This window comes from Mesoplodon mirus, assembly GCF_964341445.2.
Source record: "Mesoplodon mirus genome assembly, chromosome: 14".
In the NCBI taxonomy this organism is placed as follows: Eukaryota; Metazoa; Chordata; class Mammalia; order Artiodactyla; family Ziphiidae; genus Mesoplodon; species Mesoplodon mirus.
The window spans coordinates 44,184,604-44,205,705 of record NC_138990.1 but is presented as its reverse complement, the minus strand read 5'-3'; the positions used below and the strand labels follow the sequence as shown (position 1 = coordinate 44,205,705).

Below are 21,102 nucleotides of genomic sequence, written 5' to 3'. Positions count from 1 at the left end.
ATGTTTGAAGGGGATGAGTGCTACGGGGAAATAAAAACAGAGCAGGGGGCTTCCCTGGTGGCGCAGTGGTTGGGGGTCTGCCTGCCGATGCAGGGGACACAGGTTCGTGCCCCGGTCCGGGAGGGTCCCACATGCCGCGGGGTGGCTGGGCCCGTGGGCCATGGCCGCTGGGCCTGCGCGTCCGGAGCCTGTGCTCCACAACGGGAGAGGCCACAGCAGTGAGAGGCCCGCGTACTGAAAAAAAAAAAACAGAGCAGGGTGAGGGAGAAGGGGAGGGTCAGGGGAAGGCGTTATTGACAAGGGGACACTTGAGCAAAGCCTTGAAGGAGGTGAAGGAGTGAGCTGCACAGCTCCACAGAGGAAGCATCCCAGGCACAGGAACAGACTGTGCAAAGGCCCTGTGGCAGGAATGTCCCTGGTGTGTTTCCAAGGCAGCACGGAGGCCTGTGTGGCGGAAGGGGAATGAGGAGGGAAAGAGTGGAGGAGATAAACTCAGGAGGGCAGCAGGGATCAGCCAATGTGAGGACTTAGGCTTTTTATTTGTGGGTGTATATTTTGATGGAGAGTGGTGAGTGGGAGTGTTTCTAGGGTGTATAAAGGCATGTACTTCTGAACAAAAGAGAGCACAGGTACGTATATGTGTGTGTCACTGGCTCTCAAATTGGGCTCAGAGGACCGTCACCTTATGTCCCACCCTGTTTTCTGTCCCCAGAGGCTGTTCCTTTAGAAAGCATGTGCTGGGAGCCCAGCTCTGCCCACGCATCCACCTAAGTCCCGCCAGGTGCCCCTTCCCCACCAGCAACATCAGAGCCTCAGTAAACGCCAGTGAAATCAGACACGCAATCCGGGCTGAGAGCTCTTCAGGACCATCAATGCCTCTGCCTTTAGAGGCACAGCCTCCTCAACTTCCCTTATACTCACTTAGTCTTGATCTCCAAGTCTTCATGGCCGGAGTGGCACATTTCACTGAAGCGAGACACGAAGAAGTCGTAGCTCCGATGGTAGGATGGGGTGTCCTCCTCTATGTTGGCAAACTTCACAAACTGTGTGGGGGGAGAGGGGAAATGCATCACGAGGTGACCCGCCATGATCCTCGCCTTTGGGCTCTGGGACCTGGCATCCCCCAGGCCCTTTGGCCATAGTAAAGCCACAGGAAAACACATCTTAGGAACCATGCATCTCAGGATCTGGCTATAGTCCACCTCCCAGAGTACACTCGGGAAATCTGAGTTTCTGAGTTCTCCGTTCCTTTCTACACAACAAGAGCGGAACCCCTGGCCCTTCTCAGCCCTCCCCTGCTGGGTGAGCAGAGGATGGAAGAGAAGAGAAAGAGAAGGGGGCTCAGTCACTTAAGCTCCTCCTCCCATTTACTTAAGCTCCTCCTCCCATTTACACCTCCCATTTACTGCCCCAAACATACAGGCTGAAAGGCTGTGAGGAATAACGCTGGAAACTGAGCAAAAACCAAGGCCAAAGCATACAGCACCACCCTAGAATGCATTCTGGGAAACCAGGACAGAGCTGAAATTGGACTAAAACCCGTAATTACATTTTATTGTTAAAATTTTGAGTACACTTTTAACGTTTGCAATTTCAGTTCATTAAGTCTTGCTCAGCATTCTCAGCCTCTAGATTCCTTCTGTCGTCACCAGGCTGCACATTTGCAGTTCTAAATAGGGACTTGATTTCAGATGAGTCTCTCAGAGGAGCAAGAATCACAGACTGAGTGGAGTTAAATTACTAAAAGTTAAATAGAATTTTTATAGGTTATTTTGTTTAATGTTATAAATTTAATACCACAAACAACTCTAAACGGACTAAACTTAGACTACATTCTCCACTATTCTGCCTTGTATTATTATAGAATTTTTACAAACCTTCGTTGGTTCAAAGAGAACATACTGTTATTCCTAAAATTATCTCATCAGCACACTCTCAGAATATTCAGTGTCAATCGTCAACCTGTTTCCCCATTTAACTACTTAAAAGTTGTCAATAACGTTTTTTTTTGGATGAACATTAGCAACTTCCACAAGCATCCTTATTATTACAGTGTTTTGTTCTTGCAATAATAAATATGCATTTATTTTCTGCTGAATCATAAAACCTCAACATGCAAAGCAGATAAGGAAACCTTCCCTTCTAAGTTACATCTAAAATGCACACATATATGTGGAAGCAAGTATTCTGACATTAGCAATAAACCCAAATGATATTGCTTGCATTATTGATGTGGTAATGCAGAAGAGGCGTAGTGGTAATCCATGTGATCACAAGATCATTGATTAGACCCAAGTTCAGGAGTTCCAGAAAAAACGATAGAGCTGGCCTTTGGCTACGTGATCTTCCTAAGCCCCCCGGGCTAGAACACAGACTTAGGCTGATACCGAGGCTGAAACTAAATTTGGGTGCGTTGCTGCTCTTAACCACCAACAGGATGTTCCCAGGCTGCACTCCCCACAGCCAAAGGCTGGCTTGGTCCATCTACTGAGAGGGGTCATGCAGCTATGCGGTTCTAACTACAGATCTACTTCTAACTGGTGGGGTGACCTTTGGGTGGGACATTTGACTTCTCTTCTGTCTTGGTTTTCCCATGTGTGAAATAAGCAGCCCAGTCTTCATTCACTACATTTCTTTATTTTTTTTATTGATGCTATATCTACTTCAAATACGATGAGGCAGCTTAAGATAAGACGATGTATATGCGAGAGTGCATGCATTTCAGAATAATCAAAACAAGACTGAAAAAGAAAAGAGGCCAGTAATAAAGGAGAAACAGTCAAAGAAAGACTTTGTCCCTAATATATAGTGACTGTGTAAACCCAAATGTATGTCAAGAGAATGAATAATCAGACTTCATGGTCACTGGTATAGGAGTTTATGGGCTAATAGCAATGATGTTTAGAACATATATGTATCAGGTACTACCCTAAGCATTTGACATACATCAGCTCTTTTGTTTCTTAAAATGACTCTAAGTTAGAGACATATTATTATTCTCATTTTACAGACAGAGAGACTGAGACCCACAAATGTTACATAATTGCCCAGGGTCCTGCAGGAGAAACCCAGGTCTCAACCACGAGCCTCTCCAACAGAGCTCTGCCCAGAAAACCTCCAGCTCTGTTCCTGCTCCTGGCTTCCTCTAGCGCCTCAGGCCAAATGACCCAGGAGAGTTGCTCTGGGGAGGCGAGGGTGGTGGATGTTGTCAGGGAGAACAAACAGAGGATGAAGAAGCCGCCAGAGGGGACATTAGTTTGGCATTTTTAAGAGGGCTGCAGGAGTGAGGCCACTGGTTTCCAAACACTGCGGTACAGCAAAGTCAAGGGGTCTCCGTGACCATGCAGATATCTGCCACAAGCCCCAGATGTGCTGAGTCAGCCTTGGAGGAGATTCACCTGTTGGATGGTCTGAGGCTCACGCTTGAGAAACGCAGCAGGATCCCTGACAGGCAACCTGACGGCCTCCCTTCCCTCTGGCCCCCCTCCCGACGCTGATACTTCACGGAACGATTCCTGATCTCTGTGGACATGACATCAAGCCTCTTCACTTTTTTTTTTTTTGGCTGCGCCACGTGGCTTACAGGATCCTACTTCCCTGAGCAGGGATCGAACCCCCGTCCTCGGCAGTGAAAGCACAGAGTCCTAACCACTGGCCCACCAGGGAATTCCCAAGCCTCTTCACTTTCAACCTTGACTTTCCCCTTCCTCCAGTGCCGTGGAACCTCGAGCAGGACTGGTGGCCCGTCAGGTGGCATGGCCGGAGCCCTGTTCACGTCCAGTCTGCTCTGACTGTTTTCCGCACTGTACAGGCTGCTGAAGATTTCGACTACGACGCCCTGGCTGCAAGGTTAAAATGGAGATTACAATCAATTTTTTAAAATTAATTAATTTTATTTATTTATATTGGCTGCATTGGGTCTTCCGTGCTGTGTGCAAGCTTTCTTTAGTTGCGGCGAGGGGGGGCTACTCTTAGTTGTAGTACGTGGGCTTCTCATTGCAGTGGCTCCTCTTGTTATGGAGCACGGGCTCTAGGCATGGGGGCTTCAGTAGCTGCGGCACGCAGGCTCAGTAGTTGTGGCTCACGGGCTCTACAGCGCAGGCTCAGTAGTTGCAGCATGTGGGCTTTAGTAGTTGCGGCACACAGGCTTTAGTAGTTGCGGCACACAGGCTCAGTAGTTGTGGCACACAGGCTCAGTAGTTGTGGCTCGCAGGCTCTAGAGCGCAGGCTCAGTAGTTGTGTCACACGGGCTTAGTTGCTCCACGGCATGTGGGATCTTCCCAGACCAGGGCTCGAACCCATGAACCATTGCACCACCAGGGAAGCCCCAAGTTTTAAAAAATGGAACATGCTGTGACAGCCACAGAGGTAACGCAGGGTAGAAAACACGCATGGGGATTCCTTTCCTAGAACCATGGAGGCTTTTTTCTAGGCTGGCCCAGCAGTCACTCCTGAATCTCCCCTAGCTGGGCCAGCCACAGCTGCTACGCTCACTGGAAAATTCCCTCACTCTTTTCTCTCGTGACTCTCTGCATCCCCAGATTTTTTTTTTCTTTTCTTTTTCTTCTTTTTTTCTTTTTCTTTTTTTTTTCCTTTCTTTTTCTCTTTTTTTTTCTTTTTCTTTTCTTTTCCATCCCCAGATTTTTACACTTCTATAGTCTTCTTCCCTGGAAGCTTAGTTTTGAGTCTCCTCAATTTTCGATTTTAACATGGTGGTGCTTCTATTTTTTTTTTTTTTTTTGCCTTACGCAGGCTTCTCACTGCTGTGGCCTCTCCCGTTGCGGAGCACAGGCTCCGGACGTGCAGGCTCAGTGGCCATGGCTCACGGGCCTAGCCGCTCCACGGCATGTGGGATCCTCCCGGACTGGGGCACGAACCCGTGTCCCCTGCATCAGCAGGCGGACTCCCAACCACTGTGCCACCAGAGAAGCCCTGGTGCTTCTATTTAAGTGGACTACCCTCTCCTACATCTGCTGGACCCACAGCCAGACAGCTGTGTCCTCACTCTGCTTCTTGTCACTGTGTGACTGTGGACATCATTTAACTTCTGAGCCACTGTTTCCTTATCTGAAAAATGGGGGTGATGGGGCCCATGCCACGGGGTGTCATCAGGGTTAAACGAGGGGATGTATGCAGAGCCTGCCCGGAGGAATGCTCAGGACCCTGTGCCGCGGTGAGCATGGTGACAGGGGCCTTTAATGGTCTGCTCATCAACTCCGGTCCTCGGCTCTGGTGCAGTGTGACCCTTGTCCTTTCCAGCCAGGCAATCACAGAGGAGGAGCCCAGATGGGCAGCATGAACCATGCAGGTGACCATGCAGGATGCCAGGGGCAGGTGTGAATATGGAAAGAAGGAAATGAGTTAACAGCCACCCCAGTGAACTGGTGCCCGAGGGTGGGGGCTGAGGACGGTGGCAGAGGGCAGGGGAGTTGGAAGATGAGGGCCAAGCCCCCTGAAGCACCATTCAGGAACCGAAGGTCAGTTAGTGCAATAGGATGGGACAGGGCCCAGCACCGAGAGACAAGGAGGTGCGGCTCGATGGGAGCTCAGGCAGCCGGCACAGCAAGACCGGGAAGATGTGGCCGAGCATTTGTTTTCATCTCTTTAAAATGCATATATCACCTCCTAGGAACGTGAATGAGGTGGAGATAATTAAGAAAAGCTCCCTGAGTTCCTGGGATAACAGGAACTGAGTGAATTCAAGGCTTACTGTAAGTAAGGTTCCTAGTTCTAAGAGGCTTAAACTTTTTACGGGTCTGGCAGGATTCAGCACCGCACAGTCGTGGAACGAGCGTTTGCGGGGCAATGTACAAATACATTCACGACACTGCTTCACAGACGGCACTCCACTCTCCACACGCCTGCTGCTCCACTTCATCAGAAAAACAATTTCAAATATGGTTATCGTGAAGCATGTCTGCTTTGTTTCGACTCATACTTCGTTCCATTGGGAGCCTTCAAAATATTCCTTGAAGAAGCTATTTATAGACACGGGAGTTTGTGTCTGGAGGAGCCACACCAGGCCCCGTGCCCCGTCTCTAACGCCACGTGTGGATGGCAGCACCCTGTGAAAGAAGAAGTTAATGCCTATATTCTGAGAAATAACAACATTAAATATTTCTACGGCACTTGCAGCTCAGGCATCATGTTAGTTTCCTGGGGCTGCATGCCTCCAGTCTCTGCTTCTGTCTGCACATTGTTTCCTCCTTTGTGTCCAGTCTCCCCCTGCTTCTCTCCTCTAAGACCCTTGTGATTGCACTTAGGGCCGACCCGGATAATCCAGGATAATCTCTCCATCCCAAGATCCTTAACTTGATCACGTCCGCAGAGAACCTGTTTCCGTATCAGGTGACATTCGCAGGTTCCAGGGATTGGCACGTGGACATCTTTTGGGGGACCATTTTCCAGCCTACTGAAACATCCATTACCTGACGTAATTTTTGGCAAACCAGTGAGTTTAATAGGAGCGATATTGCTCCCATTGTGAAGATGAGGAAACTGAAGCTCTAAGGGAGCTGCTGAATTATTTCAGGTCAACCCGCTTGTGACAAGTGGAGCTGGGGCTCAAATTTGGGAATTCTGATACTTTGATGCTCTCTGCCTTCCACCAGTGGTTTTTAAATTTTACTGTATATCAGAATGACCTGGGGAGCTTGTTGAAAATGCAGACTTTGGAGCCACCCCAGGCCTGTTGAACAAGACTCTCTGTGGGTAGGACCTAGGCATCTACATTCTGAACAACCCCCCTGCCCCACCAACTCCTACCCTGGAGATTCTGGGGCAGGGCATCTACAGACCCCATGTCCTTTGTTCTTTTACTGGAAAGCTGGACCAGTAGCTGTGGAAATGATCCAAGGCAGGCTAGGAGGGAGAAAGCTTAAGCAGTACATTTTGGCCTCCTGTCCTTGGTAACAGAGGCCAGTCAAGGCTGGAGAGATGGCCACCTCCTCTGAACTGGGGTGGCTTGGGGTTGAACCAAGGGGTCCATCTCTGAGGCCGGGGAGGCTGTAGGCTGCAGGCTCAGGCTGTCGACCAGCCAGGCCATTGCCTCACTCTCCAGGACTCTTGCTCTGTTACGAGATCTGGTGATGAGGCTGCACTTGATGTCATCCAGAGGGACTGAACCCCATTTATTACACTGTGGGTGGCACCAGGGCTAATAAAAGAGGCAACATTTGGTCCCAGGATCTCTGAGCATCCTTGGGAACCCTTGGTTTGATAGCTTGTCAGGAGGAGCTTCCCTTCCCTGAGTCTGAAACTATGATAGCACAGATGACCTGCCCAGATGACCTGGTCAGGGAATGTTGGCCTGCAGTATCCCCATGCGGGCAGCTCCGAGGGAGCGCACCTCAAGCTGCTCCTGAGTCCTCCAGGGCTGATAGGAGGAGGCCAAAATGGAAACTTTGGTAATTGTGGTTCAGAGGATCAAATCCAGGGGACCTGGTCATGGGACCACACCCACTATAGGAGTCCACTTGGGAAACATGCCCAAACCTGGCTGAGATGGGGTTGAGACTCTAGGGTTTAAAACAGAGCCTTCGGGGCTTCCCTGGTGGTGCAATGGTTGAGAGTCCACCTGCCGATGCAGGGGACACGGGTTCGTGCCCCGGTCAGGGAAGATCTCACATGCCACGGAGCGGCTGGGCCTGTGAGCCATGGCCGCTGAGCCCGCACGTCCGGAGCCTGTGCTCTGCAACGGGAGAGGCCACAACAGTGAGAAGTCCGCGTACCACAAAAAATAAATAAATAAATAAATAAATAAAATAGAGCCTTCAACCTTCCTATTAGAGGTAGAATGGTGTTATGATTATGAGAAGGGGTTTGGAGCCAGAATGCATTTCTGAATCCCACCTCCCACTTAGTAGGAGGCTGACAGGAGGCACGTTTCTTAAGCTCCCCATGCTTCGGTCACCCCATCTGTACAATGGGGCCAGCAAGAGCAGCTGCCTCATAGGCTTGGTATGACCAGCCCATCAGAGTTAACAGTTATACCTCATTTTCCCCCAGTGGATTTCTGGCTTGCTGTCAACACTCCATATGTTTTCACTGGGCCTGTTTACCTGTGTGACTGACTAATGTTTTTTTTTTTGTTTGTTTGTTTGTTTTTTTTTTGCGGTATGCGGGCCTCTCACTGTTGTGGCCTCTCCCGTTGCGGAGCACAGGCTCCGGATGCGCAGGCCCAGCGGCCATGGCTCACGGGCCCAGCCGCTCCGCGGCATATGGGATCCTCCCAGACCGGGGCACGAACCCGTATCCCCTGCATCGGCAGGCGGACTCTCAACCACTGCGCCACCAGGGAAGCCCTGACTAATGTTTTAAACACTTGATACAGCAGGAACTTCTGGGCTACTTCACCCCTACCATTGCTAGGTCATACCTCACAAATGGCTTTTGTTAAAATGCTACTTGCCTAATGCACAAGGTTGTGAAATAGTAAAGTTGGGGTTTTTTTGTCTTATTTTTTTAAGATATTGCAATGATGAGGAAGGTCTCCATAGCAACAAACTGGAGACTGTGAAGATGTGACACTTCAAAGGTCAAGGGCACCACTAGGGCCACGCTTTCAAGACCAAAGTTTCAGCTCTTCATATACAACAAAGGGTGCCAAGTTTGCTGGAGGAGATCACCAACCCTCTGGCACAAGCAGGAAGGAGACACAGTTGTGTGAAAACTGAGAGGTACTAAGGGGCTGGGTCAATAGAGAGAAAGCAAGCTCCAAATATTGACATTGCAAAACCAGCTCTCCCTGGGTCTGGAGAAGAAGCTGAGCTGGTCAGCCTCACTTCAGCACTAGCCAAGTCTCTCCAAGCAGAAGTCAGCCTTTCTCTCTTCTGTAGATGGGCATTCTGAACCCCACAACTCCCTGCCATCAACAGTAGAACCACAGTGTAAAATACTGGGCATAGGGATTCCCTGGTGGTCCAGTGGTTAAGACTCCATGCTGCCACTGCAGGGGCCGCAGGTTCGATACCTGGTCGGGGAACTAAGATCCCACATGCCGCTCAGCACGGCCAAAAAATAAAATAAAATAAAATACTGGGCATAGAGAGAACCCCAACTCTTTCGTGGTAGGACTGCAGGCCTTTTCGCTGTGTTAACCTACATAAGGAAAAATGGGAACAGTTTTTCTGTTGCACTAAGATGAACCCTAGCTGGAAAAGACCTTGTAAACCACATGGTTTTGACTTTAACACCCCCTACCCCATCCTCCCACCTGCTCTTGTTTATAGCAACTCCCGGGAGCAGTTTTCATTAAAGACAGAGAAATAATGAATTATACAGTTTTCATTAAAGCCAGAGGAACTGTGACATGATCGTGCCCTGCAAATCGCCTGCCAACTTGGGCATAGTGATTCCCTAGACCTAGGATATCCTCCCCTGTCTACCCATAGTACGTCTTTCCTCCTTCAAGATTCTTTGCAAAACTGACTGTGGTTTTAAAAACTCCTGGGAGGGCTTCCCTGGTGGCGCAGTGGTTGAGAATCCGCCTGCCGATGCAGGGACACGGGTTTGTGCCCCGGTCTGGGAAGATCCCACATGCCGCAGAGCGGCTGGGCCCGTGAGCCATGGCCGCTGAGCCTGCACGTCCGGAGCCTGTGCTCCGCAACGGGAGAGGCCACAACAGTGAGAGGCCCGCGTACCACAAAACAAAACAAAACAAAACAAAAAAACTCCTGGGAAAGCCCAGTCTTGCTGCCCGAGAAGGATCCCTCTGGTCCCAGTAGTCCCACGTGCTAGCCAGCCTCCAAGGCCTGCCCTTGGGAAGCGCAGACCTAGGGAAGCCCTGGCTGCCTCTGCTCTAAGGTCCCCGTCATCTGCTGGTGCCGACCCCCGTGACCTGAGCTGTTCCACTGGCATCACAGTTCTGCTCTGACCTCCCTTCACGGAACCCACTTCTAGGCTGCTGGTCTCCAGCAGTGCTGATTTCTGTCCTGGTGTGGAAGATGAGAGAATTTCTAGTCTATAGATGACAAGTTGCAACCACAGGAGTTGATAAAATTGTCCAGAGGGAGCATATAGAGTGAGAAGAGGGCAGAGCAGCAACCTTGGAGACCACGGACACTTCATGGGGACGTGGAGAAAGAGAATCATTGAAGGAAACTGTATTCGTTTCCTATTGCTGCCGTAATAAATCACCACAATTTAGTGGCCTAAAACAACACAAATTTATTACCTTGCAGTTCTGGAGATCAGAAGTCTAAAATGGGTCTGCAGGGTTGCATTCCTTCTGGACGCTTCCAGAGGAGCATCTGTTTCCTTGACCTTTCTAGCTTCCAGAAGCCACCTACATCCTTTGGCTCCTGGCCCCCTTCCTCCATCTTCATGGCCATCAGAGGAGCATCTTCAAATCTCTTCCTCTCTGTCTCTCATCTTCTGTTTGACTCTGATCCTCCTGCTTCCCTCTTTTTTTTTTTTCTTTTTTTTTTTGTGGTACGCGGGCCTCTCACTGCTGTGGCCTCTCCCATTGCGGAGCACAGGCTCCGGATGCACAGGCTCAGTGGCCATGGCTCATGGGCCCAGCCGCTCCGTGGCATGTGGGATCTTCCTGGACTGGGGTATGAACCCGTGTCCCCTGCATTGGCAGGCGGACTTTCAACCACTGCGCCACCAGGGAAGCCCGAAAGAGCAATTTTTAAAAATTCAGGTAAAGTTCACAAAACATAAAGTGAACCCTTTTACAGTGCACAATTCAGTGGCATTCAATACATTCACAATGTTTTGCAACTAAAGCAAAACCCCAAAAGGAAACCCACTTCTTAGTCATTAATCAGTCACTTTCCATTCCTCTCCCTCCCAGACCCTGGCAAACACTAATCTGCTTTCTGTCTTTATGGATTCACCTATTCTGGATATCTCATCTAAATGGAAATATAACATGTGACCTTCTGGGTTGTTTCCACCTTTTGGCTATTGTGAGCAGTGCTGCTATGAACGTTGATGTACAAGTATTTATTTGAGTAACCATTTTCCGTTCTTTTTGGTATATACCTAGAGAGAATTGCTGAGTCATATGGTAATTCTATATGTTTAACTTTCAGAGGAACCACTAAACTGTTTTCCGCAGTGTCTACACCATTTTACATCTCCGCTAGCAACGTACAAGGGTTCCAATTTCTACACATCCTCACCAACATGTCATTTTATAGGATTTTTTAAAATATAGCCATCCTGGTGGGTGTGAAGAGGTATCTCACTGTGGGGTTTTTTTTTGACTTGCATTTCCTTAATGATTAGTGATGCTGAGCATCATTTCATGTGCTTGTTGGTCATTTGTGTATCTTCTTCTTGAATGTCTATTCAAGTCCTTTGCCCACTTTAATTGGGTGTTCTTTTTGCTGTTGAGCTGTAAGAGTTTTTCGTATATTCTGGTTACTGGACCCTTATCAGATATACAATTTGTAAATATTTTCTCCCATTTGGTGGTTGTCTTTTCACTTTCCTGACAGTGTCCTTTGATGCACAAAAGTTTTTAATTTTGAAGAAGTCAAATTATCTATATTTTCTTTTGCTCCTTTTGTTTATATTGTCATAATTAAGAATCCATTGCCAAATTCAAGATCATAAAGATACACCCCTATATTTCTTCTAAGAGCTCTATAGGTTTAGCTCTTACATTTAGGTCTTTAATCTATTTTGAGTTAATTTTTATATATGTTGTGAGGTAGGGATGAAAGTACAAACTTTAAATCCATGATCTTTCATAATAATTTTATTATTTACACTAGGCTAATATAGTAGATTGTTTATGTAAAGGACCTTGGTATTCTCAGATTTAATATTTTCAGTTTATCCTCACAGAGTGACCTCAGAAGGTCAGGGCACATGGTCATTGCACTGTCCCTGAGACACACATTTGGACCTCTCAGGCAGTAAGGCAGGTATGCAGAAGCAAATCCCTAAGCAAATAATTGAGCTTAGTAGGCTCTGGCCGCCCCCCATCCCCTGACTTTCCTGGTCCCTCACTGTCATCCCAAGTTCAGAGATCCTCATTAAAGACCTGAAAGCATCACTTAAATTTAAAAAATTATACTTTACTGCATATGATGTGCAGGAATGGTATTAGCAAAACCAGACTCTTTGCTGACAAGTTTTACCATAGCTTCAATCCTTGGGGTGGTCAAGAATAAGCTGGATAAAGATCCATTAAGGATGAAGAAAGAAAGAGAGAGAAGGTCCCAGGCTTAGAGAGCTGGGAAGAGCATCTGGTTGAGGGACACCGCTAGCAAAGCCTGCCTCTGAAGCTGAACTCTGAATCTATTGCAATTATCTGACTCAACTTACTTATAATCACCTCTCCTTACATAATCTCCATTGTCTGCAGTACGGTAATCGTTAGTCAACTGCTTTCTTGCTAATACTGTGATTCACTGTGATGGGGAGTCTAGGAATTTGCAGGACTCTGAATTTTCAAGGCTGTAGCTAACAAAATGCCCACCCTAGGCCAGGCGTGCTGTAGGGAAAGCTAGAGCTGGCAGCCACATGCTTCCGTGTCTCCCCCGCCGACCCCTGGGGAGATACCCTCTGGATGCATTGATGACTGGTTTAGTTTCCACGTACATGTTCTCTTCTAGACTATAGTTATCTCAAACAGGGCAAGTGAAACAGTAACTGAAGCTGTTGCCAGGGCAACATGACAAAAGAATTCACCCTCAGCTACTGTATATGTAATTTGTCAAAGGCAGCTGGCTCAGAGAGAGAGGAAAGAGGGGAAAAGGTTGTTAGTTTTGGTCTTTGCAAGAAGAGTTGAAAGACTATCTTCTGGTTAAATCAACTTAAATAGAACAGGAAAGCAGCTGTGACCTGTGCAATAAACATTCAGAAAAGTCAGGTTGGGAAGGCTAAGAAGACAAACCTTAAACTTTTTTTTTCCTGGTGATATTTGTAAAATAGTTGCATGTCAGGGCTTTTAACACCAAGCTGCTTGAAGACCTGGAGCTGAAAGTATTCCCTAAAGGGGAAGGAATAGAGAGAGAGCAAGAAATGGAAGAGAACCACCGGGATACTCAAGTATGTTACATACATACAAAGCTGAGAGTTCTTGACACATCTGATAGCTCTTCTCTCCCCAAACCATAAGCCCTCACGATAGCAGCCACTTGTACTGAGACCAGTTACATTACAAAGCTTGGACTGAGTTCAATCCGCTCAGGGTATCAATGAGAAGCCAGGCTCATGAAAGATAACCCGCTCGAGGTTACCCAGCTAGGAAAGGGCAGAACTAAGCCAGAAGCCCTGTTTCCTGCTTCCCTGTGATCTGCCTACTTATCTGATCCCTCTGTCCTGTGAACATCCGTTTATTCTGTCTTCGAAAGAAGCACAACCTGGACAGCTTTCAAAGTATGCCCCATGGAGTCAGGGGCCAAGCTCTGAGGGCACTGGGCACCCCCTTCTCTCAAAGAAATACCTCCCTTTCTATTTTTACATCTATTGGGGCCTCACCTAAACTTATTTAAATGAAAAATCATTTTTAAAAGTCAGAAACCAAATAGGAATGGACCAAAACAATGTTGACCCAGAGGTTCTACACCCCCTCCCCACCATTCCCACTTCCAAAGCCCCCTTGGGGCTCCTTACCGAGTTGGTGCCAAGGATCTGCAGGTTGGGCTTCTCCGACTCAAGCAGCTTGGCCACCATCTTGAGGAAACTCTCCACGAAGAGGTTGATGCTCTGGCAGTGACAGGCCATGAGCAGCTGGTCCAGCGCCTCCATGGCGATGCACACGTACCTGGGGAAAAGCAGCACCATTGCCATCACTTAGCCTCACGCCTGTTCTGCCCCCACTGCATGACTGGGGCAATCTAGATGGCAGTGCAGTGACCACCTGGGCAGCACCCAGTGAATGCAGCTCTTCCCCAGGTTGTTGATGACTGGACAGTTGTTCCAACAAGTGCTCACTCCAGCCCAGCCCTGAGAAGCAGAATGAAGCAGAGCTGGAAGGGAGCCTAGAGATGGATTCATCCAGCCCCTTATTTTACACATGAAGAACATGAGGACAGACAAGGTAAACCATTTCATGAGGAAATACAAGCAGAAAGAATTGATGCCCAGAAGAGCAGCTTCTGGACTCAAACCCAGTGAGGTCAGAGAATTACTCAGTCACAGTCAAGACGTGTTTGTTGACAGTGCCCTCGACAGTGCAGGGGTGTAAGGATGAAGAAGTCCTTTCACTTAAGGAGCCTAGAGTGGGAGGGATAAGATAAATACACAGATATCTCCTCTAAAGGGAAAATAAGAAATGTTACCAAAATAATGACATCCCACGAGGGTTCCAAAGAAGGAAAGAGGCTCTAGTGGGGAGGAAGCAAAGAACTTAATGAAGAAAGTTTATGAAGAATCTGAAATGGGCCTGAGGACCAGCCAACTGCAAATGTTAAGGAACATAAAATTGCAGTTTTTGTAGCTGAAGACCTCAGAAGCTCTATAATGAAGTACTACTCAGACAATATGGTTGACAGTGTTACCATGTTTGGATGACACTCAGCTTGCCCAGGGAGCATTTTTACCTCATGGAGAATAAGATAGACACAGAATGAAAATCCTTTTCTCCTTATGAAGCAGGTGCTCTGTGTCAATTCTAAGTCTCTAACCACTTAATTATTCTAAAGACCAAAACCCGGGCTTCCCTGGTGGCGCAGTGGTTGAGAGTCCGCCTGCCGATGCAGGGGACACGGGTTCGTGCCCCGGTCCGGGAAGATCCCACATGCCGCGGAGCGGCTGGGCCCGTGAGCCATGGCCGCTGAGCCTGCGCGTCCGGAGCCTGTGCTCCGCAATGAGAGAGGCCACAACAGTGAGGGGCCCGCGTATAGCAAAAAAAAAAAAAAAGAAAACAAGGCAGACATTCACAGAAAAAGGTTATCTTTTAACTTCTAATAAGGGAGACTCTGCAAAATTATTCTGGTTAAAATCTTTACAGTTTTCATTAAGGAGTTAGGTGTCTCCCCTGGAGTCTATTTTTGCCCTTTTCACTAGTCATTCAGAAGTTTAGCTGAGCTGTGGCTGCTCACTGGGAACATTTCCCAGCCTCTCCTGCTGCTAGGTGAGGCCACGTGACTTACATGTTGCCATTAAAATGAGAGGGAGTGATGTGAGCCACGTCAGCATTGCTTGCTTAAAAGACAGGATTGTCCTCCGGGTCCTCTCTTCCCTCTTCCTGCTGGCTGCAGAGTGGCAGCAAATGGATGGCCAGAGGTGAAAGCCCCGGATGACCTCATGGAACAGAGCCCACCAACCCAGACTGGACTATTGCATGAGAGAGAAAAAATATTTCCATATTGCTGGAGCCACTGTATTTTCAAGCCTCTTTATACCCTAAATAACACAAGTGTCTGATAATCAGGTTTAGGAGTGCTTTAGAAACCTGAGGGCACAAATAAAAGTGAAGCCTGAGCAATCCAAAGCAACTCAAGTGACTGCCCTCACAGGAAAGAGAAGTAAGGGCTGAACATGACTCCATCCTGCAAGAGGGGAGATCAGGCAGACTCCATGTACTCGGAGTGTGGCTCGTGTGCCCATTACAGGGTGGTGACCCCTCTACTCATACAGCCATGTGGAACACAGGAAGTACTTCCTGATACAAACAAAATGCAGGCAAGGTAGAGTGAGAAGAGAACTCCAAACCTACCTGGGTGCTAAGGAGTCAGGCTGATGCCTCTAAGTCAAAGCAAGTAGCAAAAGGCCTCTCTTTAAGAAGCTGCCTAGAGGGACTTCCCTGGTGGTCCAGTGGTTAAGAATCCGCCTTCCAATGCAGGGCACACTGGTTCGATCCCTGGTCGGGTAACTAAGATCCCATGTACTGCAGGCAACTAAGCCCTCACGCTGCAACTACTGAGCTCATGCACCACAACAAAAAACCCAGTGTGCCACAACGAAGATCCTGTGTGCCACAACTAAGACCTGAAGCAGCCAAAAAAAAAAATACAAATTAAAAAAAAAAAAAAGAAGCTGCCTAGTGTCAGGTTTATATGCCGTGTATATAACAGGGGATGAATTAAAAGATTTATTCTTTATGTTTTGATCCAAATCATATCTCTTTGAAGGTTAGGCAGATAGTACAAAACTCTTGATTAGCTAGTCTTTGTTTTAAAACAGAGTTTGGTTAAATAAAAAGAATGCACAGGAAGCATGACTATAGGATGATTTTTGAAGATACTACAAAACCACAACACAAAGCTCCACAAAGCTCTCGTGGCAGCCACTCAGTTTCAGACATTGTGCATCTGAACTGCCTCACACATAAGCCAGCTTTGCAAATCCATGTGTATAAAAGTAACAGCAGTCATGACGTTTTCTAAATGTCCTTTTTTAGAGACATCAGTCACCATTTTTTCAGTACCCTTGCCCTAACTTCTTTACCAAGCAACCATAAGTAATACAGCCTCTCTACTCTGAAATTTTCCTTCTCACTTTTGTAAAATGTTTATTTATTTTATCTATATGAACTGAGTCAGCTATTATTATTGTTTAATATTATTAAATTAAAATATTATTAAATATCATTAAATAGCTGTCTCTGGGCACATTCACAAATGGATTTGGTCATGCTCTTATCTACAGAGTGTCTTTCAAATACAAAGGCAGGGCTTCCCTGGTGGCACAGTGGTTGAGAGTCCGCCTGCCAATGCAGGGGACACGGGTTTGTGCCCCGGTCCGGGAGGATCCCGCATGCCGCGGAGCAGCTGGGCCCGTGAGCCAAGGCCGCTAAGCCTGCGCGTACGGAGCCTGTGCTCCGCAACGGGAGAGGCCACAATAGTGAGAGGCCCGTGTACCGCAAAAAAAAAAAAAAGGCAGCATTGGGTGTTTGGGCTCGTTTGGTGAACTGGAGCCACGTTCCTCCTGCTCTGGAGGGCCCGCCAGTCCTCGATTGCCTTGCCCTTCACAGGATGCCACAGCCACAGTTCAGGATACCTGTCGTGCCTTGCAGACCCAGGCCTGGCATGTTCCGGGTCCACTGTATAGGCCGTGAAGCAGACTGATTCCTGCAGGGTTGGGGAAGCAGCCTGGGCTGGGGCCCTTCCAAAGGGACAGGTTTTCCCTGCGGAGAAACCTGGACACATTCTGGCAACAAAACATGGCGGATGGGAAATGGGAGCAGGCAGCATGGAATTCTCTTCTTCTATGAATCATCCCAGCATCCTTCTGCATGAAGGGTTTCACCATTATTTTATAGAGTTTAAATGAGGGAAAGGAAGGGGTGGGGTGGGGTTTGGCAAGAGAAGAAACCAGAAGGCCTCCCAAACCCCAGAGCTTAGATTGCTGCTTTTCCCTTTCCTGTAAAAAAATTCCCAGAAAATCCTGATAAGGAAAACCATCCTTTGCTAGCCAGAAAAAAAAAAAAAATTGGCTACTGACCAGGAGAGGAAATTTTGATGGAAAGTGAAAATTATGGTAGAAGTGACACAGAAAAGTAAAGAAGTTTAAGGCCTAGTTCTCTGAATACACAGTCCTTCGATCCCCATCTTTGATCCCAACACTAAGGATGGAAGGATTATAATTGCGAACTTGAACTTTTCAAAGTATCTTATTAGAAGATCAGAAGTCAATGGGCTTTGGAACCTCCTGCTCGCTGCATTGGTCCTATCTTATCATAACCTTCCTGGGTACATCTTATCCATTAAGTCTATACTTTCAAAGGGAATAGAGCACGGGCTTCTCAGGATAATGTCCACTTAACAGGACTGGGGCCAAATAGGTTAGTCTCAGCAGAGATCTGTTCTGGGCTTGGTATCCTGAAAGGAGTCCAGTGTAGTAATAGGTCTGAGAAACTGGCCTGACTGGGTAGTTGGAACAGGATGGGGAAGAAAGGAGCTGGTGAGGACTAGCCCACCACAGGGGCCCCACACAGAGGGAAGAGCAGGGCATGGACCACAGCAGCAGGTGATGACCAAGGATCTTGGGTCTACTAGTAGGGCTTCCCAGTAGGTGAAGTAGGCAGAACTCAAGGAATCTGGGAAGGATTGGGGGTCACAGGCAGCAGCTGAGGTCAGGAGAGGCTACTCAGCAGGTTATAACAACAGGAACTCAGGGTCATGGGCCAACCAGAGCAGAAGGTGAGTTATAACAAGTGAGGAAAATACACAGGGGGCCTGCTGCTTAGGAGTGAGGCAGGAAATGCCTTGAATTGAATTCCAGAACAGGCAGCTGCTTCTGCTGGAACACCTTTCACTCAGTCAGGAGTGGGCTTAGGAGCTTCTAGGAAAGGAGGAACTGGCAGTCAAAGTCTGCGAACCAGACTTGGTTGGGGAGGAAAGCAGATCTAGGGTCAGAGATGGGAACCAGCACACAGAGAGAGGGGGCAGCTTTAGCAGGGCCAGTCATTGCCCAAGAATCACTCAAAGAACCTTGACAAAGAACCTCTTGTTCTGGGCAGTCTGAAGGTACTTAGTCATGTCCCCGCTGCTGGACAGAAACTTCTGGGTTTTAGGAGCCAGAAGTAGGGGTTGACCTCAGCCAAGGGAGGGAAGGATGAACTCCTCATCTAGTAGGAATCTGTGACATCTCTGTCTGAAGGGTCAGCTCCGTCCTCCAACCAGGTTCAGGGTCCTTCTGGGGACAGTGTATCTCTTGGAAGCCCCACCAGCTCAGCTCCAGGGTCAGGCTCCTCAGGGAGTAGCCCACCCCTCTTTGGCATGGGCGTCTCCATCCTCCAGGCACTGGGGAACCTGACAGATTCTAATGTGGCCTTCTGGACGTGGTCATTGCTCCATGGTCATTGTCAGCTGACCCTGAATCTCACTCAGCACTGCCGTTGCCTCCCTTGCTCTCCAGTTTCTAGGGGTGTTCTAGCTGTTGGGATGAACTGGAAGGAGAAGAATATGAAGAATTCTCACTTTTTTGCTGCTCTGCACATCACTGCCCATTATGGCCCACACTGAGGAGCAATACCTTGAAAGTCGTGTCTTATCCTCTCTCTGCCCACATTTGGTTATCACCCTTGATGCTAAACACATACGGGCAGAGGAGGGTGGATCTGCCTCTGGGTCCGACACCCAAGGTTCACGTCCACATGGTCAAACCATAAACACAGACACCTGCACGGTGGTAGGGAGACAGCTCCTCAGACTGTCTGCAGGTAAATATTTCACTCTTCCAAACCTGCCATCAGTGATTAGGACAATGATGATGCATGTGGCATTGGGTAAGGAAAGACGGGGAGGGAGAGGAGAGAGAACAGGAGAACAGATCTAACAGATTTTTCTTCTCCAAATGTTTATGATTAGAGCCCCCAGTGAGGCCGTCAAGGCTTTAAATACTTAGATGCTGCAATGGCTATTTTTAACAGAACGATACCAATTTTGAGTTGCAGTTCTAAGGGCAGTGGAATGTTTCTAAGTGGCTCTGCTGGCTACAGGACATTTTTACTGAGAGAACCATCACTGCAGAGAGGGCAGGAAAAATTAGTATTAAATGTTTAATGGTATTGCTTGCATATTAGTTTCAGGTTCAGTCTAGGATAAAGTCATTTTTACTTGCTTGAGCCTGCTTTATAATATGTCAAGGCGACTTATATAATCAGCATGTTCATTATATTCATGCCCTTTTTACTGAGCATGTAACCTAATTTTATTATAGAAAGGGATCATAGAAATGAATTGTTTCTGGTCTTGCTTTTATACCAGGGATAGCTTGATGTAAGCGTGGCTGGTGGGTCCTGTGGAGGTGTGGACCTCTATACACTGTCAGCACAATGCAGATCTTTACACTCTGGTTCTCACTCCACCTTCCTCACCAGGAGGAAGGGACCTTGGAGGGTGATGGGGCTGATGGATGGTAGTAGTGGGGGAAAGAGGATCCAGGGGAGAGATCACTGCAAAGGCTCAGAGGCCAGAAAGCCAGGGGGGATCGTCAGCTAGTCCATCTGGAATGGGTTTAAAGCAGCTGTGGCAGGTGTGGCTGGGTTAAAGGCAAGTTGGGGGCAGGTAGTGGAGGAGCCCAGAAATCAAGCTGAGACCTTGGATTGTACGCTAAAGAAGCCAGCAAAGTATAGCTTGGTCTGTGTTTTGAAGATCATAGTGTTGATCTGGAAGAGCCAGTACAGGAAAGATGGGAAGGAGGGAGACCATTTTCAAGGCCACTGCCATAATCTGGAGCCTGCCTCAGGAGAAAGGTAGGAGCAGAGGAAAGTAGAGGATGGACATAAAAGGCTTCATAGAGAACAGAACCAATGGGACTTAGGAACAACTGCCCTAGATGTACCCTTCCCTTTGCTCCAACAGCCGTGCCACCAGCGACATCTTAGAGCTCTCTTTACATCCAGCCCCACTCCAGATTGTGGCATGACGGTAGCATAACAAACATGGTAGGTCCTGCCGTTGACTTTTGTCATTGAGGAAGTAATACATGCTCAATAGAGAATATTTAGGAAACTCAAAAATGAAGATAGAAACCAAAAACCCCAGCCACATTGTTCACAAAATATTAAGAGTACTCAATATTTTGGCATATTTATTTTTACTGTATTTTCCAGGCATTGAGATTTGTTATTGTTTTTAACTTGATTTAAATACTGTGTATATAAGTATGTATTCTATTTTCCATTTACTGATGGCATTTTCCATATTATATGGAAAATATGTTTATAAACACCATTTTTATTGACTAGGTAACATTTCCTGAAGCGATAAACACCATAATTTACTATTCTCCTCTAGTTGGGCATTTAAGTTACTTCCATCTTTTCAATATTATAAAAATTATCATAATGAACATCTCTGTGTATAAAGTTAGATTATATATAAGATTGATATGGTGGGATAGATGAATAGAAATGGAATTACTGGATCAAAGGGCATGTGTTTTTGAAGCTCTTGACATATATTTCAAAATTACTTTCTAGAAAGCTTCAACCAATTTGTACTCATTCTAGAAAAGTATGAAAATGCCTCTCATTTTGCCATCCCTGGGTTAACACTGGAAATTATATATATTAAAAAAAAACAATTTGATAAGTGAAGGTGGTATCTTAGTATTTCAATCTACATATTTGGCTGTTTAATCTATTGATCAGGGACTTCCCTAGTGGCACAGTGGTTAAGAATCCACCTGCCAATGCAGGCGACATGGGTTCGAGCCCTGGTCTGGGAAGGTCCCACATCCAGTGGAGCA

The 21,102-nt window shown here is 47.3% G+C and overlaps 1 protein-coding gene across 3 annotated transcripts in view; it reads right to left on the bottom strand.

Moving 5' to 3' along the window:
- EFR3B (EFR3 homolog B) overlaps positions 1 to 21,102 on the bottom strand; it is a 90,426-nt gene that overhangs the window by 27,847 nt on the left and 41,477 nt on the right. For all 3 annotated transcript variants that reach the window (XM_082642944.1, XM_082642943.1, XM_082642945.1), the window contains 2 exons: positions 13,576 to 13,726; positions 922 to 1,043 (listed from right to left, as the gene is read on the bottom strand). In XM_082642944.1, the coding sequence (XP_082499070.1) occupies positions 922 to 1,043; positions 13,576 to 13,726 (273 nt within the window). The remainder of the gene's footprint in view (positions 1 to 921; positions 1,044 to 13,575; positions 13,727 to 21,102) is intronic.